At 36.8% G+C, this 12,545-nt stretch overlaps 1 protein-coding gene across 1 annotated transcript in view; it reads left to right on the top strand.

The window, feature by feature from the left end:
* Positions 1 to 114: 114 nt before the first annotated feature.
* Positions 115 to 12,545, top strand: part of myo10 (myosin X) — a 47,772-nt gene continuing 35,341 nt past the window's right edge. The window contains exons 1-2 of the mRNA XM_081374210.1: positions 115 to 562; positions 10,266 to 10,364. Of these exons, the coding sequence (XP_081230336.1) occupies positions 542 to 562; positions 10,266 to 10,364 (120 nt within the window). The 5' untranslated portion in view covers positions 115 to 541. The remainder of the gene's footprint in view (positions 563 to 10,265; positions 10,365 to 12,545) is intronic.

Raw genomic sequence — 12,545 nt, forward strand, 5'->3', positions numbered from 1 at the left:
TTCAACTCTGAACTGAGCTTTCCGTTTCACAACTGAACAACTATACCGCGCGCGCTCACACCACGGGAACAGCAGGAGGTGCGCGCGAGACTACGGATCTACAGAAGTTTTGCCATTCAAACCGTGCGGGGGGCGGAGCCAACAGGCAGCGAGCCGACTCAGCGGAGTCTCTGCAAACTTGGCAGGAGCCGAAGCCTTCGCTGTTTACCGAGGCGCGTGTCACACCGGCATACAAAGTCACCTCGCGCCGTGTCTTAATATCCCGTCCCGAAGCGCGCCTCGCGAGCCCCGGTGTCACTGCGCTCGTGGAAGAGAAAACTTTTTTCTGCTCTCGAGACTGGCAGTGGGACACATGATAGTTCCCAACATCTGTATGGTCTGAAACAAAGACGTGTCTCTGCGCGAGAGAGAAACAAACTGGCTCCAGGGGTCTAGAGATCAGTGAGATGCAGTGAGGGACCGCATGACACTTTTCACTGACACGTATGGCTCGGCTCGTCGACTCCTATGAAGACCTCAGAGATTCATTATTATAAGGACAATGGATAACTTTTTCACCGAGGTAAGTTGGATATGAAAATACTATTTTCATGTTGCTATAAGAAGGACGTTCTGCTGTTTCTGTTCCAGAAAACAAAATACATGAAAGATATAACAATTCCCGTTGGGTTTGTACTAAGAAAATAACCGGCTGTATATATATAGTTTGTATGTATATATGTAGTTTGTTGGATGTTCAGGACTCCCTCACCCTCACATCTCCCTCACTGCCTCGGTTCTGAATGGTTCGGGTTATTCCCAGCGGAGCTCGCAGGCATTTCCTTACCTTTCTTCTCGTTTCCTAATCTACATCCCAGCGCTATTATTAGAAGTGTTCACTGTACGCTGGCTGAACTAATGTAGTGTTGCATGAGTGATAACTTTATAGCCTACAAAGCATAGCATTTAAAAATAGCATTTAATTAAATAGATTTTGTATTATAAAATAGTGATGTAGCCTAATATAAATTACATAAATGAAAAAAAATATTCGGGTCAAGCTCGGGTAAATAAATGTAACCCTTTATTAAACAAAATAAATGAAATGGAAGATCAAAAATGTCCACCCTGTTAGGCATGCCTGTTTACTTTTTTAAAGTAGCCTACTACATTATTGATACTCTTGTAAATTTTCATTGTCACTGAATTGTTAGTGTATTTTTTTGCTGAATTTATGAAATTATTGTGAAAAAAACTGCTTAACAGGGTGGACAATAATAACAGGGTGGACAAGTGTTAAAGAATGGATGATTTCCTATTGCTCGCGTACAACCAGTTACAATTTTAGTTGATTTTGAACTGGATTTAGATGGGAAACAATATGTAAAACATTGCCAACGAACTTTAAATGCACTACTTCTTCAACTTTAAAAATAAATTACTTTCACAATCACTATGTACACTTTCAGTGTCCACTCTGTTAGCTCTTCAGATATAACATGGTCAACACTAACAGGGTGGAAATTCTGATCTAAAATCAGCCTATGCACCGTGTCTGAGCAAAAACAAGCTAAGAAGGTTTATCAAATGAAAAATTGCATGGTTTTTAAAACTGTGATTCTAAAAATATGATTTTCCTACTAACTTTTTTCACATTTCTCTAAACAGTGTGGACATTTAATTTTTCCAACTTTCATTTAAAGGGAAAGTAGTCAAAAATAACAAAGTGGACATTAAATTAAGGGACAACCTAAAAACCTTGATTATAATTGTTAAAATAAATGTAATAATTGAAAAAATATATACATTAGAGAGAATCATTACTGATATACCCAACAATAATACATACAATTATATTCATTGAAATTTCATGTATAGTAAGCGTATAGTATAGTTGTTACACAGGCCTGTGAACATAGGAAAAATGGTTATGTGGTTCAAAACGCTGTAAAATGTTTTGAATAATTTTTTAATCAACACTAATATTTGCTTAGAGTTCATATGGTGTTTTTTATGACTAAGATATAGGTTTAAAATTAATATTGTTCAACATTTTAAGGCAGTAAGATCATTATCTTTACTGGGGACACAAAAGGCACCGAATCCCATGAATGACCCAAATTGTCGTATTTTTTGCAAATAATCCTTTTTTTTACAGCCAGTAAATGTTTTTTAGATGTAACATTCAATAAAAATAAATTATAATTCTAAAGTATATTACTGTTATTTTTGTTATGTAATATTTTAATACATTAATATGTTTTATAGAAATGTAAGTTGTATGGAAATGAAATTAATCCATAACAGTGTTACCAAAAGGTAATTTTGGGGAATACTTGTCAGGACTGGTATTGATGGAAATGAGACAATAGTATTATTCATCCCTCATGACCTGACTGTGAAATGAGTGCGAGATGATGATCAGCAGCACGAGCCACTCCCTTGTGCCGCTACCACATGAGTCACAAGTGAAGGCTTCTAAAATTGGCTTGAGGTGGATCATTAGTCCTCCAGATTGTGCTTTTCACCTGTGAAGGCGTGGCCTAATTAAATAAATCATCTCAATAAAACTTCTCACCTGTATCAGCTCAGAAATGTGCCAAATCCACATACTGCATAGTACGAACTACATTTGGTTTGAAACAAACTAGTTACTACATGTACTTACTATAGTTATAACAGTAAATTATGCATAATTACAAGTAACTAACACTAAATCCTAACCCTAAACATAACTCTCTAGTAAGTACATGTATAATATTACTCAGTACTTATTTGAGTAAGTACATTGTAACTACGTCACCTTAAAATAAAGTGCATCCAAGTTCTATGTAGGATAAATGTGTGTATATGAATAAAACTCAGATGTACAAAATCCACCATGTTGTCACTGTCACGTGACCTACCATCATCAGTTGCCTTGCTTTAATGCTATTAACAAATCCTCTCTCGTGGTCTCATGGGATAATAAAGTGTCAATTGAAAGCACACTTCAGAATCTCGCCGGAAGTTGTAGGTCATCTGTGTACTTTTCGCTTATGTATTTCGAGTACTATGGATTCGGATATACCACTCAGTTGGCGTACTGTTTTTCACACATGCACTATAGGCTAGAATTCGATTCTGGACGCAGCAATATACTTTATATTAGGGTTTCAGATGGTCAGAGAGGGAAGCACAAAAAGCAGGGAGCTCCAACTTCACCAGCTTTACACAATAGTGTCAAATGTCCTCCGGCTGCTGCATATCTAGCCTGCGAATCGGTTTCTGGACAAAAGAAGCAGTCTTTAAAAAGAGACAGCGCTGTGTGTGCGGAAACAGATTCAGCCCGAAACATGCTTGCGGAATGTGGGGAAGAGCTGAGCTCGTGAATGCCTGTCTCACACACGGCTCTTCTACATGACTGACCTCAGAGAGTATGATTCCTGTCTCACACAAACATGTCTAACCTCACAGAGAGAGATTTCACACACAAATCTACCCTTTAGCCATTTTCTTTAGCTTTTTGGTTTAGCATGGATGCACATGCACACATTTCTGTTTGCAGTTATGGTCGCGGACATGCATGTCCGTTTTGTTTTAGGTGTGTTTGTGTATGGCCGTGTTTGCACAGCAGTGTCACTAAGGTTATTGCCTCCCTGCAGTCCCTATAGGCGGAGCTTATTCAAAGGTAAACCTCTTTGTTTTCCTGTGAATTGACCTATCAGAGTCGCAGGTTCTGTTTGACAGTTGTGTTTTAGTGCAGAGGAGTGCCATTCTGGGAAAACAAACACTCCAGGTTATTCTTTTTTGAATCCTGAAACAAAAGTCTCATAGGATCAGAGATGCTTTGGGTGCAATTGTTAAATCTCATAGAATTAACATTGAATTCTCTTTAAGGTTAAGATGACTCTCTGTCATCTTTCTTTCCCTGCTAAATTGTCATTAGCAGACAAACACAAAGGTCTTAGTTATTTAAAGTAGTGAAACACAAAGGGGTGGAGCTTATTTAGCACCTGGCGTATAACAGCCATGAGACACTGTACACATATTATTTACCTATAGACTTCTAGTGTTTTAAAGAAAATTGATGTGCATTTTTAGAATAAAAAATTATAATATATTATATGATTAAATATCATATATTTATTAATGTTCACTGACATCCCCAAAGGGAGGTTTTGTAACATTTAAATAACTTTTATTTAAGTTATTTTATAATATATATAACAATTTGAATAAATGTTAGATTTTGTCCTCCAAGTAAGTAAACCCCCCACACACTTGGCCATGTACCCCCTTCTGGTTTCCTCATCTGTGCTTGGTCAAGTAATCCTTCTTGTCTGTGTCACACACACACACACACACACACACACACACACACACACACACACACACACACACACACACACACACACACACACACACACACACACACACACACACACACACACACACACACACACACACTCACACTCACACACACATTAAATCTTGTGAGTAGCTTAATGATTACACAGTATAGTGATTCAAAGCTGCTTTTAACTAGGAACTCAGAACAGGAAAAGCCCCCAGCACCTACACTGATAAAGAGATAAAGAGAAATAGAGAAATACTGGAAGAGAAAATGTTTTTTGTTTTATTTGTTCTTTTGTTCTTAAAGTGTGTGTGTTCCATATTTCTGTTAAACAGACAGTTCACGCAATTTTTTTTATTATTTAGCCTACTTACCCTCATGTTGTTTCAAACCTGTATGACTTTCATTTTTCATTTAATCTAAAAAGGACACATTTTGAATGATGTCCTGAATGAATGGGGACTGGTGCTTTCAAGCATCAGAAAGAAAGCAAAAGTGCCATAAAAGTATGCGTTATGACTCATGTGTGATATGCCAAGTTTTCTGAAACAAATTACGTTGTTATTTACAAATAATCTTCTCTAGTGAGTCGCTGTGACTCTATTGCGTCAATGCGTTTAACTAGATAATTTCACTCCGATATGTGAACAAATCATTCAGACCATTTTTTTAACCAGATCAGCTGATTCTATGAAATGATCTGACTTAAGAGTGATTCTTTTGAGTCAAATAGCCACTGATACTTTCATGAACTCAAGGAAAGCTAGGCCAGATGTCGAGAAAGTGTGCATTATATTTATATATAGGTGTGGATTATATAAGTCTTCTGACAAGTTGAATGGACTTACTTATAGTGCTTTTTCATATATTTCGAATCTTGAAAGCTTCAGTTCTCTATTTATTGTAATTGCTTGGAAATCATTGACCAGATCATTCTCCAAATCTCCCCTTTTGTGGTCCAGAAGAAATAAAGTCATAAAAATCAGGAATGACATGATGAGGATGAGTAAATGATGACAGAATGTTCTTTTTAGGGTGAACTATTCATGTTATCTTGAGTCATTTCAATTAACATGCAAAGCCTAATTAGTCTGTTTGTTCCTGAATGGCGAAGTCATTATAATAACAAAACAAAGAGGAAGAAAACAAGTGAACTTCCCTTTATGATTCATCACAATTGCAATCTCTGAGGCCTTTAAACTGCCAGGTGCAAAGTACGTCTACTACGTGCACATGCATACATGCACGAAGATGGTCTTTGTCTTTGTTCTGCGTAGTTTATACAGCTCTCTTTCCCTCGTTCACTCTTGTCGTGAAGTATAAACACACATTTTTCACTGTAGGAGAGAGAGAGAAAATGCGCGTGCTTTGGAAAAGTAGGTCAGGCAGCCATGCAGGGTATATGTGAACGTGTTTGAGGGGGTTGGATTGGTGAAATAAGTTATATGTCGAGGAGACAGGTCTGACTCTGAACACCAAGCCCGGGTCACTCTGCATGTGATGTGAGAGAGCTAAAGTTTTGGATCTTTGGGTTCGAAGTATGCAGGAATGCCCTTCATCACTGGCCTGCCTTCCTGTTGACCCAAACGATATCTGATCCCTCACTTCCTGCAGTCAAATGAGAGAAAGAAAGGGGGACAGAGAAAGAGAGCTATGGAGAAGTGTGTGTGCGTGTGTGTGTGTGTGTGTGTGTGGTAAGCTGCTCTAAACATGCTCGGTAAGCAGCATTGAGATTACAGAGTAACTCTGGTCTGTTTCATCCTTTACTCCGCCCAGCCTGACCGCCCTCCAAAACTCTGATATTATTTTAAGAGTTTAGATACACAATACAAGGACACACTCGGACATGCATGCACACAGTGCACTTTTTAAATTCAAAGTGAAGTTTTTTCTTTCATCTGAACATGAAACAAAATTAGAAAGTCATTGATGTTTGATTTGGATGTCTTTGTGCATAAGTTGTGTGTGTGCGTGTGTGATGTTTTAGTTGGATTGCTACCTGTTTAAATCTGTGATTCCTTTGAGCCGTCTATTTTAGTACAGGAAGTGAATATTGGCCAGAAAACCTGGCAGATACACTACCATTCAAAAGTTTGGGGTCAGTATGTTTTTTTTGTTTTTTTTGTTTTTTTTTATAAAATTTATCAAGCAAGGACGCATTCAATTGATCAAAGGTAACTGTAAAGACTATACATATATACATATATATAACTGTAAAGACTATACATGAAAAAAATATACCATGGTCTCCACAAAATTATTAAGCAGCACAATTGCTGTATACAGTAAGAAATAAGAAATGATTCTTGTGCAACAAATCAGCATAATTAGATTTAGTATACAGGATCATGTGACACTAAAGACTGGAATAATGCTGAAAATTCAGTTTTGACATAAATAAATGACATTATAAAAATATTAAAATTGAAATTAGTTATTTTAAATTGTAATAATATTTCACAGTATTACTGTTTTTACTGTAGTTTTGATCAAATAAATGTGGACTTGGTGAGCATAAGAGGATTCTTTCAAAAACTGTTAAAAGAAAATGTAATGACCCCAAACTTTTGAATATACATTTCTTTATTTTTCTCTCACTCTTCCTCTGTTCTTTTCTATTAGTAAACTACAGGGTTTTTTTTACATTGTGTCAAATAACACAATTAGTATAGAAATATTTTAAGGATTTAATACACGTTTGGATTGGCCAGTTTCCAATTTGACTTTTTTTTTCTGAAATTGAGCTTTAAAGTGCTTGTAAACATACTCACAAAAGGTTTTTGTGTCATTTAAAAAGGTAAGCTGGAAGTGTTTAAGAATGTTTTTGACTTGAGAGAGACAATTATGAATGTGATTGGAGTATTTCTAAACTGTAATGTGTGAACGTCTGTGCTGCAGTTATAAACTGGTTGAGCAGTTTTAATCTTCTAATGTTTGCAGATAAACACAAGGCACGGTCAAAGCTGCTTAACTCGAAATATGCTTCTGTCAAGGAAACCAGACACACACACAAGTTCAATGTCTTAACCACCATAGACACATTCCCGGATGTCCCTGGGACATTTTGTATTTTGTAAGATTTGGCAATCTTCTAGGGACATTTTCGTCCTTTTAAGTAAATCCACACATACTAAAAAACATAATGAAACAATGAACAATTCAAAAGTTTCTTAACATTAATTTCTTAACATGGCTCAAGAGATGAACTACATATTAACCCATCTTGTGGAGAAATGTGTTTTCTTTCAAGTTCACCATTAAGTGCTTGAGTCAAATGTTGGGAAACTATGTCACTGCGTCCTGGTTTACTGCAGAGATGGTGAATTGGATTAGAGGCCTGGAATTCCTGAGATAAACTTGGTTTAGAGAGGAAAACAGCTTCCTGTTTGTGTGGCTTAGAGATGCACTAACTTGATGGGGCTGACTCTGAGTTTTGAGCTTTTAAAGTCATTTGAAACTATGGCAAATCCAATACAGAGTTGATTGCTTTTCAACAGTAAACACTGACTGTTACTACTCAGAACTGTTATTACATATTGCAACGGCATGCAGTCCTTATACTGCATGCCGGGAAGGATCAGTCATCTTTAAAAGTGTGATTTCCTCCATAATTCTTATATTATATATTTCTTAATGTATTTTAATATTTAATGAACACAATGTGTAAAATCATGGTCCCATACGTGAAGTCTCCCATTGTTTCTTGCTCTATTTTTTTATTCTTCTTCTTTTTCAGTTTGTCTTTGCTTTTTACAGCTACTAACTTTAGCAGACCAGTGGCAGGTTAACAGTGCTACAAGTGTGTGCATAGGCTGTTAGAAACCATGAAGATGTGCACGTGACAGCAATCAGAGAGAAAATTTCTTAAATTGTCCATTTCCTCTACAGACTTTTGTCTTTCTTACCAAACCAAAGTTTTTTCTGTGGTTACTGTAGCCTTTTAGTATTTTTATTAAAAGAATAATCTTTACTCTTGGGCTGCAAATTACTTTATCTGTCGATTTATGTAATCAGGTAATTGGACAAAAAGCCTAATTGTATTTCCAATGTTGTACTGAAATAATTTCACTTCTTGCCCAATGCTTTATCAAATAAAAGTCTATGCAAATTGAAGGCCATAAAAAAAGAAAAGCTAAAAACAATAGGATGGTCCTGTCCAAAACTCATGCCATTAGTTAAGTCAATGTTGCTCGAACAAACAGTGTTTTGACACACTTTCCGTGGAAATCAGTCTAAGAATGGCTTGGCAACTTATAGTTGTTTCTGCATATTATGCTGGGATAGGAGAAAGTGTTCAACTGTGTGTGTCCAGCTGCACAGCTGTTCTGTTGCAGTTCAGTCTGATCATTCAGCAGTTCTCTCTGTGTGTGTGTGAGTGTGTGTGTGTGTGTGTGTGTGTGTGTGTGTGTGTGTGTGTGTGTGTGTGTGTGTGTGTTTCCGCTCTTCTAAGTTATAAAGTACTGTTGAGTTTATATGCCACTACATGAATAAGAGGTAGAGACAGTGGATGACAGGATAACAATAGGGAATTTTTAATAGTTAATAATCTTAATTACTGTTCTTAAGAGTAATTTTTCAGATTCTCAAGACTTTCAGTGAGTTTTCTCATTCCACAGTTTGAATTTAAACTTGCAATTTGTACTGTGGTCAAACATAATCACTTTGTTTTGTTCATGTTTAATTTGATTTATAGATTCAGTCTGATGTTTTCCATGTGAAAAACAGAGTTGTAAATTCTGCATTTGGTACATGTGCGCATAGTGTATACAACTGCAATACCCACAATGCAGAGTGGCACTGGACCGAAAACAATGCTGCAGTGTTTGATGCAGTGCCGATAGTAGGTATGTGTGCGTGCATTTAAGTGAGGCATGGGGTTAAAGTTCAACTGTGTCTGCTTCACTGGGGCCTCACAGCCAGTCATGCCTGTTCAGATCACCATGTGTTTCTTCCATCAGCATGTACACTAATAGAGTGTGTGTGGTGTGTGTGTGTGTGTGTGAGAGAGAGAGAGAGAGAGAGAGAGAGAGAGAGAGAGAGAGAGAGAGAGAGAGAGAGAGAGAGAGAGAGAGAGAGAGAGAGAGAGAGAGAGAGAGAGAGAGAGAGAGAGAGAGAGAGAGGAATTTAGTCTGAATTAGAGTTATTGGTAATTATACCTTTGTGACCTAATGTACAAACAGTCCTGATGAGGAGAGCCTTTTAGAGGAAAATGAGATTGCTCAGACTCAGAGGTTGATCTTTAGTTTTAGGACACTTAATAAAGTTTATAGTTTCATTTGAGTATCAACTTTGCCATCATTTGGATAAACAAAAATAGACAGTTGTTGTAAAAATGAGAAATCTTTTGAGTTGACAGAGTAAGAGTTTAGAGTTACAAAATTCATGTAGATACTTTAGCATAGCTCAGATGATTTTATCTTGGAAAATTTGATGAGAAATATTTGAGAACATATAGAAATCTCTGATATTTGATTGCAAACTTTGGTACCTTAGCAAATATGAGAACAGTTTGAGATCTGTTCTTAAACTTTAGAGGAGACACATGTGAGACCAATCTCTATTTGTTCTCCATTGTATGTCACTGCTGTGACTGTGTAGAAACAATTGAGATGCTACAAACAATCTCTGATACTACAGAGATCTTATTTGCAACTTCTAAAGTGTATGCAGACTTTTCTCAAACAGGTCCTTTAATCATTTTACACTTCATTTAAAGATACATAACTATAAATAACAAACTATTGTTTAGTGATTTTTTTACAACAGTTGTTTGTATTTTATTGCTCTTGCAGTTATTTGATGATCTTTCTTTCCCATCTTAAACATGTCCTTTACCATTAACAATTTGATTTCGGGATCCAGAATTACATCCAACAAATGGTTTTAGAACAGTTGTTTGTGTTTCTGCTATTGTCAGTATGTTGCTTACCAGTGTTTGTGTGCTTGACAGGGTTGTCGTGTGTGGCTCTTGGTGGAGGATCATTATGTCCCCAGTACTGTGGACTCGTGCTCTGGTGGAGTGGTGGTCTTTAACACCGACTATGGACAGGTAAGTGGGGGTGGGTGTATGCATTACACAGGAACGGTGGCATAACATCTGCTCTGTGCACCTCAGATCAACAAGGCACTGCTGAACAGGTGGTGTGCTCTCACTTTACACAAACACACACTAGTCTGTGCACCCGCCTGTTTAGAAGAGACCATGTTGCCATAGAGTCTGTAAGGTACACAAACTCAGATATAAGCCGGCGTATCAACCGAGCAGTACCTGTGTTTGTTTTACTACGGAGCCCCTCACATGACATGCAGGAAAAATGATGTGTATTGTGACAAATCGTTAACAATTCGTTCCAATGACTTATTAATACGTCAGCACGTTTTACTAATATATTCCCTCGTTTTAAGTAAATAGTGTGCATGATATAATAATTTGTTCCCTCGTTTTTCAAAATCGTGTGCACAATATGATCATTTATAATAATTAATTTTTTACTAAATTTACTACTGTCGAGTGCATAATTTACTAAAACGAATTCTTAATTCATGGCCACGATATATACATCACACACACACACACACACACACACACACACACACACACACACACACACACACACACACACACACACACACACACACAGTTGTGGTCAGAATTAAAATTAAAATTAAATAAAATAATTGGTAAATATGATCAAAGGTGGAATACAAAATAAATCTGCATTGTTTATTATTTTGATTTTTTCGGTAAAAAAAGAGAGCAAAAATCGAACCTTTCATTGAAGTGAGAATTGAGAGTGGTGGGGGGGAATTATAAGATTTCTAGCAGAGGCCATCTGCTACAATCTATGGAAGCTTGTTTCCGCCAAAAAAAAAAAAAAGGATAATTGCGACTTTTTATCTCACAATTGCGAGTTTACATCTCGCAATTCTGACTTTATTTCTCGCAATTCTGAGAAATAAAGTCAGAATTGCGAGATGTTAACAATCGCAATTGTGAGATAAAAAGTCGCAATTATCTTTTAAAATGTTTTATTCAGTGGCGGAAACAAGCTTCCATAACAATCCATGATACCATGTATCTGAACAAGACGTCCAGGACCTCCAGCAAAAAAATAGGCCCACAACATTAAAGATCCAGCAGGATATTTAACCGTGGACATGGAGGACTTTTTATCCCTGTTTGCACCAAACTCATCTGGTGGATTTGCTGCCAAAAGGTCTTTTTTTAGTTTCCTCTGACCACAGAACCAGGTCCTTTTTGCAGATCCAGTCGTGTCTGACAAACGCTGGAGTTTGTTTTTGGATGATCGAGGAGGATTTTTCTTGAAACCCTCCCAAACAACATGTGGTGATGTTTGATTTTTTGTTTTAAGGCTTTCTGACTCCAAGAAGACTCAACTAATCTCTGCAATTCTCCATCTGTGATCCTTGGAGAGTCTTTGGCCACTCAAACTTTCCTCCTAGCCGTGCATTAGTACGATATAGACACATGTCCTCTTCCTGGAAGATTCGTAACATCTTTAGTTGATTGGAACTTCTTAATTATTGCCCTGATTGTGGAAATGGTCATTTTCAATTCTTTAGCTATTTTCTTACAGCTACTTTCTATTTTGTGAAGCCCAACAATCTTTTGCTGCACATCAGAACTATATTCTTTGGTTTTACTCATTGTGCTGGATGATTAAGGTAATTTGACCTTTGTGTTACCTCTTATTTATACTTATGTGAAACAAGAAGTCATAGCTGGACAATTCCATGTTCCTAGTCAATTCCATGTTTTCCCCCCACTTTCAATTCTTTTACTTCAATGAAAGGTTAGATTTTTGCGAATTTGTTGAATGAAAGATCGAAAGGATAAACAATGCAGATTTATTTTCACAGCCATCTTTGGTCATATTTACCAGGGGTGCCATTAATTCTGTCCACAACTGTATAAATATATGTGTGTCTGCATGTCATTTGCAGGGCTCTGTATTTTACTGTGTGTTTTTCTAATTATTTGAGTCTGTTTATCATATTCTTGTGTGTGCAGTCAAGCACACGCACATTTCTCATGTCTCTGGCTTCTGTTTCTGGTCTATAGGATCATCTGCAGCCAGTCTGTTACCTTCAGGATCCTTATAGTTTATTAAAGCAATAAACACCTTCTGTGAATTCTGTGCATTACAGTGATTTTTTTTTAATTATTATTATAAAAAATGGTTTTATGCATTGATTTTAGCCTTATTGT

This window comes from Scardinius erythrophthalmus (assembly GCF_964197995.2).
Source record: "Scardinius erythrophthalmus genome assembly, chromosome: 9".
Taxonomy (NCBI): Eukaryota; Metazoa; Chordata; class Actinopteri; order Cypriniformes; family Leuciscidae; genus Scardinius; species Scardinius erythrophthalmus.